Source organism: Acomys minous (assembly GCF_964271855.1).
Source record: "Acomys minous genome assembly, chromosome: 1".
Taxonomy (NCBI): Eukaryota; Metazoa; Chordata; class Mammalia; order Rodentia; family Muridae; genus Acomys; species Acomys minous.
The window spans coordinates 139,811,598-139,826,647 of NC_140483.1; the positions used below are offsets into that span (position 1 = coordinate 139,811,598).

A 15,050-nucleotide genomic window follows, 5' to 3' on the forward strand; every position below is an offset into this window, starting at 1 on the left:
TGATCTCAAGCATTTTGTATGAGCTGTGACTAATACCATGGGAAAACAAGCAGAGATATTTAGGGTGTAGAATACTTCACAGGAAAATGACTTGTTTCTCTAAGAAATTTTTAATGGGTGAAAAAAAGAAAAAACTAGAGAGACAAGATTGTTGAATGATTATTAATATTTAATATTGAATTATAGTTTAGTACAATCAGCAACTACTCCTTGACCAGCTTTATGCCCAAATAACCATATTGAGCGAGTAGGATGTATTTAATTAGCTTATAGCGCAATGCCGCGAGATAAATACTCCATCCTAAACCTCCAGGCTAGTATAGTTTCCTCCCATTCAGATTTCCCACATTATATTTGCTTTTTACTCATCTCCTAGATCCGGCTCATTCATCTTGGTGTTTCCCGGTCCTCTCCACGAGCATCCTTCCTGTCCTTCCTGTTCTTTCTCTCCCCTCACTGGACCAGGATGCCCCACTCTATTCTCTGTTATTGCTCAGCATTGGCTAGTTGGCTTTTATTGGCCGTGCATAGAACAAATAGTGACATGCCTACACAAACTTGACCCAGGAGATACTTAGGATAAACATCACAGTGCAACGACTGGATTGGAACCAGAGAGTGGGGTAGAGAAATCAGCACCTAAATGAACAAGGGTGAACTGTGCACAGTCCACAAGAACATTATGCCAACACTAGATACAGCAACAACACTTCATATGTGAAGATTGTGTTGAGAAGCTGACTCTAGAACGGCATTGTTGACCTGTTTATGTACTACTTCAGTGCTATCCCAGCATTCGGGAGGCAGAGGCACGGGGAGCCCAGTGATCTTGAGGCTAACCTGGTCTACGTAGTACTACTTCAGTGCTATCCCAGCATTCGGGAGGCAGAGGCACAGGGAGCCCAGTGACCTTGAGGCTAACCTGGTCTACGTAGTACTACTTCAGTGCTATCCCAGCATTCGGGAGGCAGAGGCACAGGGAGCCCAGTGACCTTGAGGCTAACCTGGTCTGCGTAGTACTACTTCAGTGCTATCCCAGCATTCGAGAGGCAGAGGCACAGGGAGCCCAGTGACCTTGAGGCTAACCTGGTCTACGTAGTACTACTTCAGTGCTATCCCAGCATTCGAGAGGCAGAGGCACAGGGAGCCCAGTGACCTTGAGGCTAACCTGGTCTACGTAGCAAATTCTAGGCCAGCTAAGTCTACATAAAGAAACCTTGTTTAAAAAAAAAAAAAGAGAGAGGTTGAATATAAGTACAAGTAGGCTGTCAGGCTTGCTGAGCAAGCACTTTACCTGCTGACCCGCTGAGCCATCTCACTGGCCACCAGAGGATTCTCTTAAACTGCATTCGGCACTGACTTTCTTCGGATACTTCATGCCACTGATTGATTTATAGTTCACCATGTGTGCTTTTGGATTACTGTATTTGCACTGGAACATATTCTTACTATCTGTATATTATTTGTATCCTAATGAGAATTGTTCATGTAAAAGATTTTATTATTAATATTAATGGAGGTAGAAGTAACTGATTTGGCTGGTTATTTAAATCATTTTAAATAACAAAAACACTTCTGTAAAGAAATCTTACATGTAGAAATGAGAGGAAAATGATATTTCCTTTATTCAGGTTTTGAGATAGACTCTTTGTAGCCCATGCTGGCCTGGAACTCAGTCAGAATCTGTTTGCTTCCACCACCTCAGGGCTGGGATCATGAGAAGGCATCACATGCTGGGGTTGAACGCAGGACCTAAAGATTTTACCTTAGTCCTTACTTAAACAAACAAAAAATTGTTTTTTACACTCTGTATGTGGGTGTATATGTATGTGTGTCACAATAGGTATGTGGGGGGTGGTCAGATGGTAATTTACAGAAATTGGTTCTTTCCTTCAACTATTTGGATTCTGGGCATTAAGCTCAGGATAAAATTGGAATATGGCTTTGTGCCTTAGGCTGGCCTCAAATTCCCCAAACTCCTGCTTATTCTCCTAATAGCAGGATGACTGGTGTGGAGAAGCACCCCTGGCTCCCATGAGAGTCTGCATGAGAGTCAGTTGATCTGGCATAATAATGTCCACAGAACTCTTAAGTTATATTTTAAAAACTCTTGTATTTTGTTTTGTGCTTTGAGACAGGGTCTTACTGTGTATCCCAGGCGCCTAACCCTTCTGCCTCAGACTCTCAAGTGCTGGAATGAAAAGTAGGACAAAGACTCAAAACTGTTAAAATGAGTCCTTCCTGTTTTCTCCTGTCCTCTGCCCTCCCTTCCCCCCCTTTCTCTTTTTTCTTTCCTCCTTCTCTTCCTCCTCCTCTCTCTTCTTCTTTAAAGGGTCTCCTGTAGCCTCCCTTAGCCTTAGCTTGTTGTGTAACTGAAGATGACCTTGAACTTCTTAGCCTCCTCCGATTTCCTAATGTTGATTACAGGATGATCACCATGCCCAGGAAATTGTTCATAAATATATTATGAAAGAGGGTTTAAGAAAAATAAATTTATTGCCTCTGCATTTTTTCTTGTAAAAATTTATTTTAAAATAGCATACACCCCATGTGAAGATACACTCAGTTTCTAAAGCACTTCAGAGTAGTGCACATCATTTAGTCAGTCGGTTATCTGCAGTTGTCTTAGTGTTCTATTGCCGTGAAGGGACACTGTGACCCTGGCAGCGTTGAACTGGGTCTTGTGTACAGGCTCAGAGGTTTAGTATGTTATCTGGGAAGCGTGGCGGCATGCAGGCAGACATCAAGCTGGACAGGTAGCCAAGAGTTCTGATCTGCAGGCACTGGGGAGAGAGACTCTGGGCCTGGCTTGAGTTTCTGAACTTCTTTAGCCAGCCTCCATGGTTCAACTCACCCTCAGCATCCCTGTCTTCCATGGTCCTACTCGATGGCCCATGAAGCCCCACTAAAATCATTCAACTGCTTTTCTAATCCAAAGTCCCAAAGTTTACGTTCTTTCAGACAAAGGCAACTGTCTCAGCAGTTACCCTCGTTCCTGGTACCTACTTCTGTCTTCGTCAGTGCTCTACTGCTGTGATGAGACACCTCGACCACGGCAATTCTTACCAAGGAAAACATTCAATTGGGGCTGGCTTACAGTTCAGAGGTTTCCTCCATTGTCATCATGGTGGGAAGCACGGCAGTGTGCAGGCAGACGTGGTGCTGGGGAAGGAGCTGAGAGCTTTACATCTGGATCCGCAGGCAGCAGGAGGAGAGTGACACTGGGCCTGCTTTGATCTTCTGAAACCTCAAAGCCCATCCTCATGTGACACATTTCCTGTAACAAAGCCATACCTACTCCAACAAGGCCACATGTCCTAATCCTTTCAAATAATGCCACTCCCTATGGACCTGTTGGGGCCAGTTTTATTCAGATCACCACAGCAGCCAGTCACTTTAGTTGATTACAGTTGATTGACTATTGTCAATTCTCAGATAATTTTATACACACGTTTATTTTTTGGTCTGCTTTAGACTTTCTTTCCCTATATAGTTTGACTATATTTTACATTGATCATGAGGAGGGCTGGAAAAACTGGATCAAAGTTTATGTAATATAGGAGTCTTGTATTTGTATGTGTCTTTCCTTTTTGAGTTGTGTGTTTAAAACTGAAATTCCTGATTTTTCTTTTTTTGTTTTTTTGCTTTGTTATTTGAGACAGGGTTTCTCTGTGTAACAGCTCTGGCTGTCCTGGAACTAGCTCTGTATAGTCTAGGCTGCCCTCAAACTCACGGAGATCGCCTGCTCCCAAGTGCTGAGATTAAAGGCATGCGGCACCTTCTGGCTAAATTCCTGAAAATTTTTAATGAAAATTTTAGACAGTAGAGAGTTTTAAACTAATAAACCATTGTGTTATTTTTGAATTTCTATCTAGTGCTCTAAGTTAGATTCTAAGCAACTTAAATTGACAAACTATTAAGTTACAAGGAGTGTTTTGAGTTTTTAAAATGTATGAATATGTAGTATACTTAATAACTTTGATAACAAGTTGTCATTTTAAAACTGTGGCATTTGAAATAATTCAAAGCTACTTTCTCTTCCAGGCGTTCACTGCACCCATGGCTTCAACCGAACTGGGTTCCTTATATGTGCCTTTTTGGTGGAGAAAATGGATTGGAGGTATATAGTCTTATTCTAGATGCATGTAGCAATTCATGATGCTTATGAGTCCTATAGATGCTGTATTTGCCTTCCTATATGTTTCTTGTATTTTAGAATTAACAGAGATTGGATCTTCTAGTGTTTGTGTTTGTATTCAGCTTTGGAAATATCTTGTTTTCCTTGGAAAGTGGTCTTCTCTAACTGTTAAGTACTAGGAAAAGCTTTAATGCTCTATGAAGGAAGGATTACTCCATTTAAACAAATCTTGTCTTTATTGAACATGTTATTTGTGAATCAAAATTTTGGGTTTTAAAGTATTAGAACCCCAGCTACTTGAAATTCCTATGAGCATAGGATATCGCTGACTGAATTTTCTTATTACTGCTCTAGGTTCATTGATTATGTTTCTAAACCCTTTACACAGTGAATCCTTTTTTGGCAAAACACACATCTGATTATCTGATTTTTAGTTCTTTTATATGCAGTGGTTGTCTACTTGGTGTCTTTTTCAGCTTTGGCCATTCAGAATACCGTGCACAATAACAGCAGACTCAGCTAGTGGTTACCTCTCTTTCAGATGTGTACTCTTAGTGCCTGGGTCTGGGTCTGTTGGTATTTTTTGATAAACCATTGTTTTTGTTCACTTTGCTGTTCACATTTTCTTTGCTTTGTTTGTTTGTTTGAGACAGGGTTTCTCTGTGTGTAGCTTTGGCTTTCCTGGACTTGTTTTGTAGACCAGGTTGGCCTCGAACTCACAGAGATCTGCCTGCCTCTATCTCCTGAGTGCTGGGGTTAAAGGTGTGCAAAGGTTTGTGCCACCACTGTTTGGCTGTCCACATTTTCTTGACCACTGTTTTCTCATAGAGATGTTGACCTTCAATGTTTTATTATGCTTTTTTTTCATTGGCTACGCATGTCTGTCATAAGGGCTCATAGCAGTGTGCTTTAGACATTATAGTGTACCATATGTTAGGATGTGCCATGTATTATAGTGGACGATATATGTTTACCATATGTCACAGTGTACCATGTGTATGTGTTTATAGAATCAGTTTATTATTGATTGAAGGCTTTGCAGGTGAAGAAAGACTTTGCTTTATAAGCCTATTATACTTTTTGTGGTACTTTTAGTATGATTTAGTTATTGTAAGTCTACATAAATGGACACTTGTGAGAAAACTACTGTTTTCTATAGCATTGAAGCAGCAGTTGCTACGTTTGCCCAAGCCAGACCACCAGGAATCTATAAGGGTGATTATTTGAAGGAACTTTTTCGTCGCTATGGTGATATAGAAGAAGCACCACCACCACCTGTATTGCCAGATTGGTGTTTTGAGGATGATGATGAAGAAGATGAGGATGAAGATGCCAGAAAGGACTCAGAACCAGGGTCAAGTGCTTCCTTTGGTAAAAGGAGAAAAGAACGATTAAAGCTGGTAATGTTAGCAATTCTACAGTAATCTTTTAAAATTATTTAAATTATATTTAATCATTTATTTTGTGGATGTGCATAGTTGAATGCCTTGGTGTGGTAATGGCACACCATGCTTGTGGACGTCAGAGGACAGCTTGTGGGAATCAGCTCTCTTTTCATAGCATATATTTGTGGAATCTGTGGGTGAAACTCAGGTTGTCAGGCTAACTGCTAGTGCCCTTATCTGCTGAGACAATCTGGTGGCCCTCAAATACTATAATTCTCTATATTTTTGTTTAAACCTAGTGTGGGGTATTTGTTATATTTCTGTTATCCCTCCCCACCCCCACCCCCGGTATTTCTCTCTCTCTCTCTCTCTCTCTCTCTCTCTCTCTCTCTCGCTCTCTCGCTCTCTCTCTCTCGCTCGCTCTTGCTCTCTCTCTGTTTTAAAAAGCCTCTGATTTTATGAAATTAATTTTGCTTCTACTTGAAACTCATTAACTAACTCCTGACACCATGAGCCAGGTGTGGTGGGGTCTCACTATGAAGCCCAGGCTGAATTCAAACTCCCAATCCTCCTGTCAAAGCTTTCTGAGTGTGGAGATAGATTATAGGCCTGCCCCGCTATGTATCACTTTTAAATATTAGCCAGGAATCACTCTTTCAAATGTTGTCTTACAAAATTATTTATTCCTTGAGTGGAGGGGCTTGGCATATTGTGGGAGTCAAAGGACAGCTTGTATGATTCATTCCTCCCAACCGTCATGTGGGCTCTGGTATCACACTCAGGTTGTCAGGCTTGCAACTTGCTGGCTGAGTCAGCTTGCAGTCCAACAGTTTTTTTGTTTTGTTTTGTTTTTTTTGTTTTGTTTTGTTTTTTAAAGACAAAAGCTGGAGGTAAGAAATTTCATCTTGGTTTTTTTTCTTATGTAAGTCAAAGAACTCTTAGATGTTAGATGGAGATTACTACTAAATACATTTAGTGTTAATAATAACTTAGTATATTACTTAATAACCAGTGAGAATGTTTTTATAAAATAGTCACTCATGTGTGCCTGCCTGCCAGAAGAGGGCACCAGATCTCATTGTAGATCGTTATGAGCCACCATGTGCTTGCTGCGAATTGAACTCAGTATCTCTGCAAGAGCAGACAAGTGCTCCTCATCTCTGAGCCATCTGTCCAGCCCCTCAGTTAATGCATCTATCTCCTGCTATAGGTGGTCTTTTCTTTGTACTATATACAACTTAGAAGATTTCTACTTCTCTAGTCAGCTTTTCTTAAACTCCCAGGAATAAAAGTCTAATGAAGCATTAGGAGTTGGGATGTGGCTAAAGCTTAGTTGGTAGAATACTTGCCAAACATGCACTGTATAGATGGTGCATAGTGAACATGCTGATTCTGGGACTCAAGGGTTCAAAGCCACCCTCTGCTACATAGCTGCAGGTGACAGTGGGACACTTGAAATCCTCTGTTTAATAAAAAGTGGTAGGGCCTGGCGTGGTGGCACACGCCTTTAATCCCAGCACTTGGGAGGCAGAGGCAGGCGGATCACTGAGTTGGAGGCCAGCCTGGTCTACAAAGGGAGTCCAGGACAGCCAAGGCTACACAGAGAAACCCTGTCTCGAAAAAACAAAAACAAAAACAAACAAACAAACAAACAAAAAATGGTAGGGTGGAGATAACACTCCTATTTGCTGCAGGGACAAGAGATGTGTTAAGAGAACTAGTGGTCTTTTACTTGTACATAGAGCTACGTGGTGTAGACCGAAGGGGAGTTAACAGAAGTGCGGAGGAAAGAAAGTATTATTTAAGTTAATTAAGGATATTGTGATTGGCCAGTAGACACTGTTTACAGTGGTTCACAAGCAGTGAACCTTCCTTGATCATTTTCTATAAATAATGGACTTTCCATTGTGTTTATATATTTCCAGCTTGAAGACTATAATGCCACTGACAAGTGTAAGTTGCTTTAAAATAGAGAGCCGAGCGGTGGTGGCACATGCCTTTAATGCCAGCACTCGGGAGGCAGAGGCAGGCAGATTGCTGTGAATTCGAGGCTAACCTGGTCTACAAAGTTAGTCCAGGATAGCCAAGGCTACACAGAGAAACCCTGTCTTGACCCCCCCCCCCAAAAAAAACAAAAACAAAAACAAAAACAAAACAAAAAAAACTCCAAAAAAAAAAAAACCACCTCATTTTTAAGGTAGTGAGAGGACTCATTCAGAAATTGCTTATATAAAGCATGAGGGCTGATGTTCTGCTCCCAACAACATGTGAAAAAGCCAGACACACAAAAACTCTCACATCAGATGTAGAAAGTGGGGCTGGAGAGATGGCCCAGCAGTTAAGAACACTTACTACTATTACAGAGGACCCAGGTTCAGTTCCCAGCATTCACGTGGCAGTTCACAACTCTTATGTATCTCCAGTTCCAGTTCAGGGACTCTGATGTGTGGTGCACATATATGCACACGGATGAACACTCCTATATATGTGGGGGGGAAAAAAGCCATTCATGGTAGTGATTATCTGCTTTCATGGGTTCGCAAGGAGTAACGATTTCTGGGGTTTGCTGGCCAGCCATTTTGTCTAAATTGGGCAAAGTCTAGGTTCAGTGACAGACCATCTCAAAAGATGAATTGGAAGGCTGGAGAGATGGCTCAGCTGGTAAGATTTTGGCTCCTGGCCCCATGTAAGCTAGGTGTGTCATTGCACATTCATAACCCAGAGCTGAGGGCAGAGGCAGATGAGTTTCTGGAGTGCATTGCCTTTCCAGCCTAACCTAATTGATGAGTTCAGATTCAATGAGAAATCATGTCTCAAAAAATAAGGTAGATAGCAGTTGAAGAAGAGAGCTGTAATTCTTTTGTCCTCACGTGTAGACAAACGTGAGTATATTTTATATTCAGACATATATGAACATAACTCTTATATACACATCTTGTCATCTCTATACCCCTCCCCCAAATAAAGTAGGAAAAAAAAGATGGGATGATTGAAGTAAACCTCTGGCTTCCTTCCACCCCATCCTGTGGATCGAGCTCATATCTTTAGGGCTTTTGCACCCTGAGCCATCTCACATGCTTGCTTACCCTATATGATAATGTTTTGTAAGGGAATTAAAGTATCTTTTGTTGTTGTATTTTGTTCATGCTATGACTTACACATTGGTCTGGATTTCTACATGTTCTTGTGCCCTCTGAGTGCTTCGATTAGAGTCATGTCCCACTATTGTCTGCGTTTCAAACATACTTTTAAAAAGCAACAGTAATTTTGAGCATATATATTTAATAAAAATTTGAAAATAATATTTGATCTTTTGATTCTAAAAGTGTCTGATTTGCACAATGAGACACAATTTAAAAAATTATTTTTATGCCTTTGCTAGTGAAAATAACCTTAAAAGTTGCACCAAGGGACTGATAGAGTGCTTGATTAGCATTAAAAGCAGATTTGGTGTTTAATTAAAGATATTTTAATATGGAAACCTGATAAAGAAGCTAGAAATACACAACAGAAAAAAGAAAGTATCTTCAACAACTGTTGTTGGTCTAATTGGATGTTGGCATGTAGAAGAATACAAATAGATTCATATTTATCACCCTGCTCAAAACCAAGTGGACCAAAGACTTCAACATAAAACCAGATACAGCGAACCTGATAGAAGAGAAAGTGGGGGAATAGCCTTGAATGTATTGGCACAGGAGACAACTTTCTGAACAGAATATCAATAGTGCAGCCACCAAGATTGACAGTTAATAAATGGAACCTCCTGAAACTGAAAAGCTTCTGTAAAACAAAGGACACTGTTAGTAGTACAAAGTGGCAGCCCAGAGAATGGCAAAATTTTTCACTAACTCTACCTATGACAGAGGGCTAATACCCAAAATATATAAAGAACTCAAGAAACTAGATTGTGAACAAACTAGATAATCCAATTAAACATGTGGCACAGATTTAAACAGGATTTTCCTTTTTGAAAAAAGATTTATTTATTTACTTATTTAGTCTTCTGCCTACATGTATGTCTGCACTCCAGAAGAGGGCCCTGGGTCTTATTATAGATATTTGTGAGCCACTATGCAGTTGCTGGGAATTGAACTCAGGAAGAATAACCAGTGCTCTTAATCTCCGAGCCATCTCTTCAACAGAGGAATCTCAAATGGCTGAGAAACCATCAAGAAGTGTTTAATATTCATAGCCATTAGGGAACTTTTGAGATTCCATCTTAGCCTGTCAGAATGGCTAAGATCAAAACCACAAGTGACATCACATGCTGGTGAGGATGTGGAGCAAGGAAAACATTCCTCCATTGTGGATGGGAATGCAAACTTACACAGGCAGTATGGAAATCAGTGAGGCAGTTTCTCAGAAACTTGTGAATGGATCTACCTCAAGACCCAACCATTCATTCCACTCTTGGGCATATACCTAAAGGAACTCCATCCTACCACAAAGATATTTGCTCAGCTGTGTTTTTTAACAGCTTTATTCATAATAGCCAGAAACTGGAAACCACCTAGATGGCCCACAACTGAAGGATGGATAAAGAAAATGTGATATTTATACAATAATTACTTAGCTGTTAAAAATGATGACATAAAATTTGCAGTCAAGCTGCATGCCTGTAATTCAAGTACTCGGAAGCAGAACAGACAGAGCAATGTGTTGAGGTTAGCCTGGTCTACAAAGAGTCCAGGATAGCCAAGGCTACACAGAGAAACTGTCTCAAAAAAAAAAATAGCTTAAAAATTTTTTTTTCATGCTGAGTGGATGGAATTAGAAAAATCATCTTGAATGAGGTAATCCAGTCCCAGAAAGACAAATATGTTATATATTCACTTTTAAGTAGATATTAGCTGCAAAGTAAAAGATAACCCACAGACTCAGGTTAGTTAGCAAGGAGAGCACAAGGAGGGATGCATGAATCTCTTTGGGAAGGTGAGAAATAGGATGGATTCCATGAATGCACTGGGGCTAATGAGGATGAGGGCAGAGATGGAGGGAGAGAGTACCAGGAAAATTGGGGCCATTTTGGGGATGAGGTAGAAACCAAGTGCAATGGGAACTCCCTGGAGTCCACAAGGGTGACCCTAGTGAAGACTCCTAGTAATGGGAGATGTGGAACCTGATCCGGCCATCCTCTGTAGCCAGGCAAGGCTTCAGTGGAGGGGTTGGGACACCAGCCCAGCCACATGACCTTCAACGTACAATTTGCCTACAAGATGTGCTGGGATAAAGATGATACAGAACTTGGGGAAGTAGCCAACCAATGACTGGTCGAACTAGAGCTGGGCTACAGAGAGAGTTCAGGACAGCCAAGGTTACACAGAGAAACCCTGTCTTAGAAAAACAAAGAAACAAAAAACATACAAACACAAACAAACAAACATACAGACTTTAAGCATGACAGTTAAGAGAAAGAGAGGCTCTCTGGTACAAGGTATAGCTGGGCATACTTAAGATAAAAGTTTTATAGGGCTATTGACATCACTTGAGTAAGCTCAGTATTATAATACAAGTCTTAAGAGTTTTGCTTTCAGATGCTAGAAATGGCCTTATTAAATTAAAGTTCCTTTTAGACAGTCTGTCAATATATCTCATACTTACTGTGTAGCCCAGGCTGGTCTTGAACTTGTGGTCTTCCTGTCTTATCTACCGTGGTGCTGGAATGACAGTTATGCATCACCACAGGTGACATTAGGGTTTTTTTAAAAAAAGATTTATTTTATGTGTATGAGTGTTTTGCCTGCATGTATGTATGTGCACCCATGTGTGTCTAGTGCTCTTGGGGGCATGGAAAGAGTGTTAGATCTCCTGAGACTGGAGTTCCAGATAGTTGTGAGCTGCCCTTTAGGTGCTTGGAATTGAACCAGGATCCTTCTGCAAGAGCAACCAGTGTTCTTAACCACTGACCCTCTCTTCAGCCCCTTTATGTGGTTTTAAAACACCAGTCTTGTTGTTGGGTCCAGGTAATGATATAACAGGAAAGCATTGGTCATCTTTGATCCTCTGGTCATGGAACCTCTAAATTAACGTTATTTGAAGGTAGTCAGAGTTGAAGAGTTTAGATGGCAGTAAATGTTGATACTGAATTAGAGGCAAATTGTCGGAGCTCTGTCTGCTGGAAAGACAGCGCTCCTGGGGACCTGGCAGTGATGCGTATATGAATGAGCTTGGAATGCTTTTCCTCCTCTCAAGTGGCTTGCTTGCCAAGTCTTGGCCAGAAGGTTGAACTTTGCAACTTGTAGACCAGATTTTCTTATTCTTTAATGACATTATCAGCTAGAGTTGTTAAATAGTTTTCTTGATACTGATGCCAGCAGCCCTCTGATGTGTCTAAACTAATTTAGCATACATTTAGACTAATGTTTTTGTTTTTAAAAGTATAAAAACCAAAGCCCAGAAGATTTTATAGATGTTCTTGGAGTACATGTTTTCTTTAGCTTTGAGACAGGGTCTTTATATATATGTAAGTAGCCTTAGAATCATAATCTTTTTGCCTGAGCCCCTCTATAACGAATGGGTTATAGGTGTCACTAGTACAGCAGGTGGAACAGACCATTTATGTTTAATGTGAGTTTTCTTAGGTTTGTAAAAAATGAACTAATTTATTTAATCCTTTTACATACATCTGTCCTTTAATTAGATTGTGTGTATATATTTATACACATATTCATTGTTATTATTGTCTCTTTTCTTTAAAGGGTGCTATTTTCTTGGAAGGCATAACTGTTAAAGGCGTAACTCAAGTAACAACTCAACCAAAGTTAGGAGAGGTACAGCAGAAATGTCATCAGTTCTGTGGCTGGGAAGGGTAAGGAATATTTTCAAGCTTTAAATAAAACTTAATTTTTATGTGTAAAATTAAAAGTATGGGCTTTCCACACCCTCGTTAGCTCCAAAATAATGACCTAGAAACATATTAAATTTATTAATAAGCTTTATGCACTATACCTGAGCAGATACTGATGTAGTCTAACTTGACCAGGCTGGCCTGGCCTACTTCCCAGCCATGCGCCCCATTAACCTGCCAACTGGTCTCGCCCTGGCTGCTCCTGCTCCAGTCCTGTCTTCATGGAGACTCCCATGGCGAGCTTCTTCTTGACCGCTCTCCTCTCCACCTGAGACCCTCCTCCTGAGATTGCAAGTTCTGCCTCAAGTTTCCTGCCCAGCTATAGGCTGTTCAGCTCTTTAATAACCAGTGAGAGATGATGGAGAACAATTTTTACACAACATAAAGCAGGAGATGCTGCAGTAGTGACAATGCCCATGGACTGCAACCAGATCTTTGGGTACGGAAGCATTTGAATGCACAGTGCACACATCATCCCCTTTTAGTTCAATAAAGGCTTTTTCTTCTTACAATAATAAACTATATACAATAAGAACAATTATGAAAACTATCAGGTAAGAATTATATTCACAATGTTCAGTCTACTTATATATCGCAGTTCTTGGAGAAAGAACTTTACTACCTATCCTATCATGGTGAGTTCAAAGTTCTGTATTCAAATAATTTTCTATCATAACTGCATTTATCAACAAAAATTATCTTATTAGACCTTAAAACATTTTTTTAAACCCTAAACAACTTAAGCTTAATTGTGCTTCTATAACTAACTTGTCTTCAACTCCAGCAGAGACCTGAGAAGGATAAATATTGCTTGAGTAGATAGGAAGTGCAGAACAAGCAGCTTCTAAAACTACAGAAATGACAGAGACCTGGCTGCCTGGACAGTCACCTAGGGTTTCTGTACAATATTGGGGCATCATCTTCTGCTGTTTGGCCCAGTATATGACAGACTTTTTTGTGGTGCAGGATCTATGAAAGACTGCCTACCTTATATCGGCAAAGTTTGGCAGTTGACTTCCCTGTGTCCCAATTTGTCTGGTTTGTATAGCATGCTCTCTGCAGTTGAGCAAGGGCAGATTATTGTCCAGTGGCTGTCTTGCCGTATTAGAAGCAGACTCCCCATGGAGGTTCTTCGATGCCTCTCATCTTCTTTAAAGTAAGATGCAGTGCTGCTAGGAGCAGACATGTCTCATTGTTAAAAAATTCATTTATTAAATGCCATTATTTAAATACCATATTCTCTGAGGTTTTTGAAGACCATCTATCTATAGTATATCCAAATAGGCAAATGTTGATTGTGTCTTTTTACTGTCTGATTAACTTTGAAAACATCTGCAGGAGGCTAAAATGTCAAAAAAGTGCTAATCTTTTTTCACCTCCTGAGACTGTGGCTCTGACTGTCCTGAAACTCACTCTGTAGACCAGGCTGGCCTCACACTCAGGCATCTACTGCCTCTGCTTTCCCCAGTGCTGGGATTAAAGACACTGACCACTATGCCCACCTAAGAGTGATAATCTTTTGTTAGAACTTTTGTGATAGCTGATGCTATTCCATTTGATATTGATCTCATGATAAGAAGAACATTGTGATCAACATGAGCTATTTGAGATTGGTGTGACACAGGATTGCGTTAAAAGCATTGTAGCCATGACAGATAATGTTCTTTCCTTAAGGTCTGGGTTCCCTGGAGCACAGCCTGTTTCCATGGACAAGCAAAATATTAGACTTTTAGAGCAGAAGCCATATAAAGTAAGCTGGAAAGCAGACGGAACTCGGTAAGTTCGACTACTAAGATACAATTTCAAACTCTAGTGCTTGAGGAATATTACGTTGATAGGGAATATGTGTGCCCCTCAGAGTGTGAGTTTCTGACTTGAATGGCAAAATAAATGTTTCAGAAATTATATAGCTTTCATTTTATTGGCATTCTAAGCTGTATAATCAGTTTTAGTTCATTCTGATGAATTTTTAACTTCAGAGTTCTGTTAGTTTTATATAAATCTAGATGAAATATTTTTGTTTTAGTTTTTTGAGACAGAATTTTACTTTGTAGCCTAGGCTAGCCTCAAACACACTGAACCTGCAGCAGTCCTCTTGCCTCACCTTCCGAAATGCTGGGATTACAGGTATGAGGCATCAGACCTGGTTTATACCAGTGTATAGAAAGAACATTTGATACTTTGGGATTATAGGCATGTGCCACCGTGCACCGCCATGTCCGCATTTGGGGTCTCTTTTTATTATTTTTATTTCATAATTTAGTTGCCAGTTGGATCTTCCCTCATTCTGTTGTTCTTATATAAACAAATGTATTTAGTAAAAATTTAGGGCTCATGGATGTAGTCACTTAGTACAGTACCTGCCTAGCATGGGGTAAGCCCTGAGCTCATTTCTTAGCACTGACTAAAACTGGCTGTGGTGGCATAAACCTGTAACCCCAACATTTGGGAGGGGGTGGCTAGAGGCTCAGAAGTTCAAGGTCATCCTCAACTATATAACAAGTTCAAGGCCAAGTTGAAGGGGTATAGGAGACCTTGCCACAACATAAACCCAACAGACACTAACTTAACTTTATTTACAAAGCAGTAGGCCACCCTTGTCTTTTGGGTCATAGTTTGCCAACCCATGACTGAACACATTCTTTTGAAAAGACTTTGTTGTTGATTTTAAAGTTAG

At 40.3% G+C, this 15,050-nt stretch overlaps 1 protein-coding gene across 4 annotated transcripts in view; it reads left to right on the plus strand.

Moving 5' to 3' along the window:
• RNGTT (RNA guanylyltransferase and 5'-phosphatase) overlaps positions 1-15,050 on the plus strand; it is a 225,814-nt gene that overhangs the window by 32,196 nt on the left and 178,568 nt on the right. For all 4 annotated transcript variants that reach the window (XM_084782758.1, XM_084782759.1, XM_084782756.1 and 1 more), the window contains exons 5-8: positions 4,045-4,120; positions 5,298-5,538; positions 12,225-12,334; positions 14,048-14,149. In XM_084782758.1, coding sequence (XP_084638884.1) covers positions 4,045-4,120; positions 5,298-5,538; positions 12,225-12,334; positions 14,048-14,149 — 529 coding nt within the window. The remainder of the gene's footprint in view (positions 1-4,044; positions 4,121-5,297; positions 5,539-12,224; positions 12,335-14,047; positions 14,150-15,050) is intronic.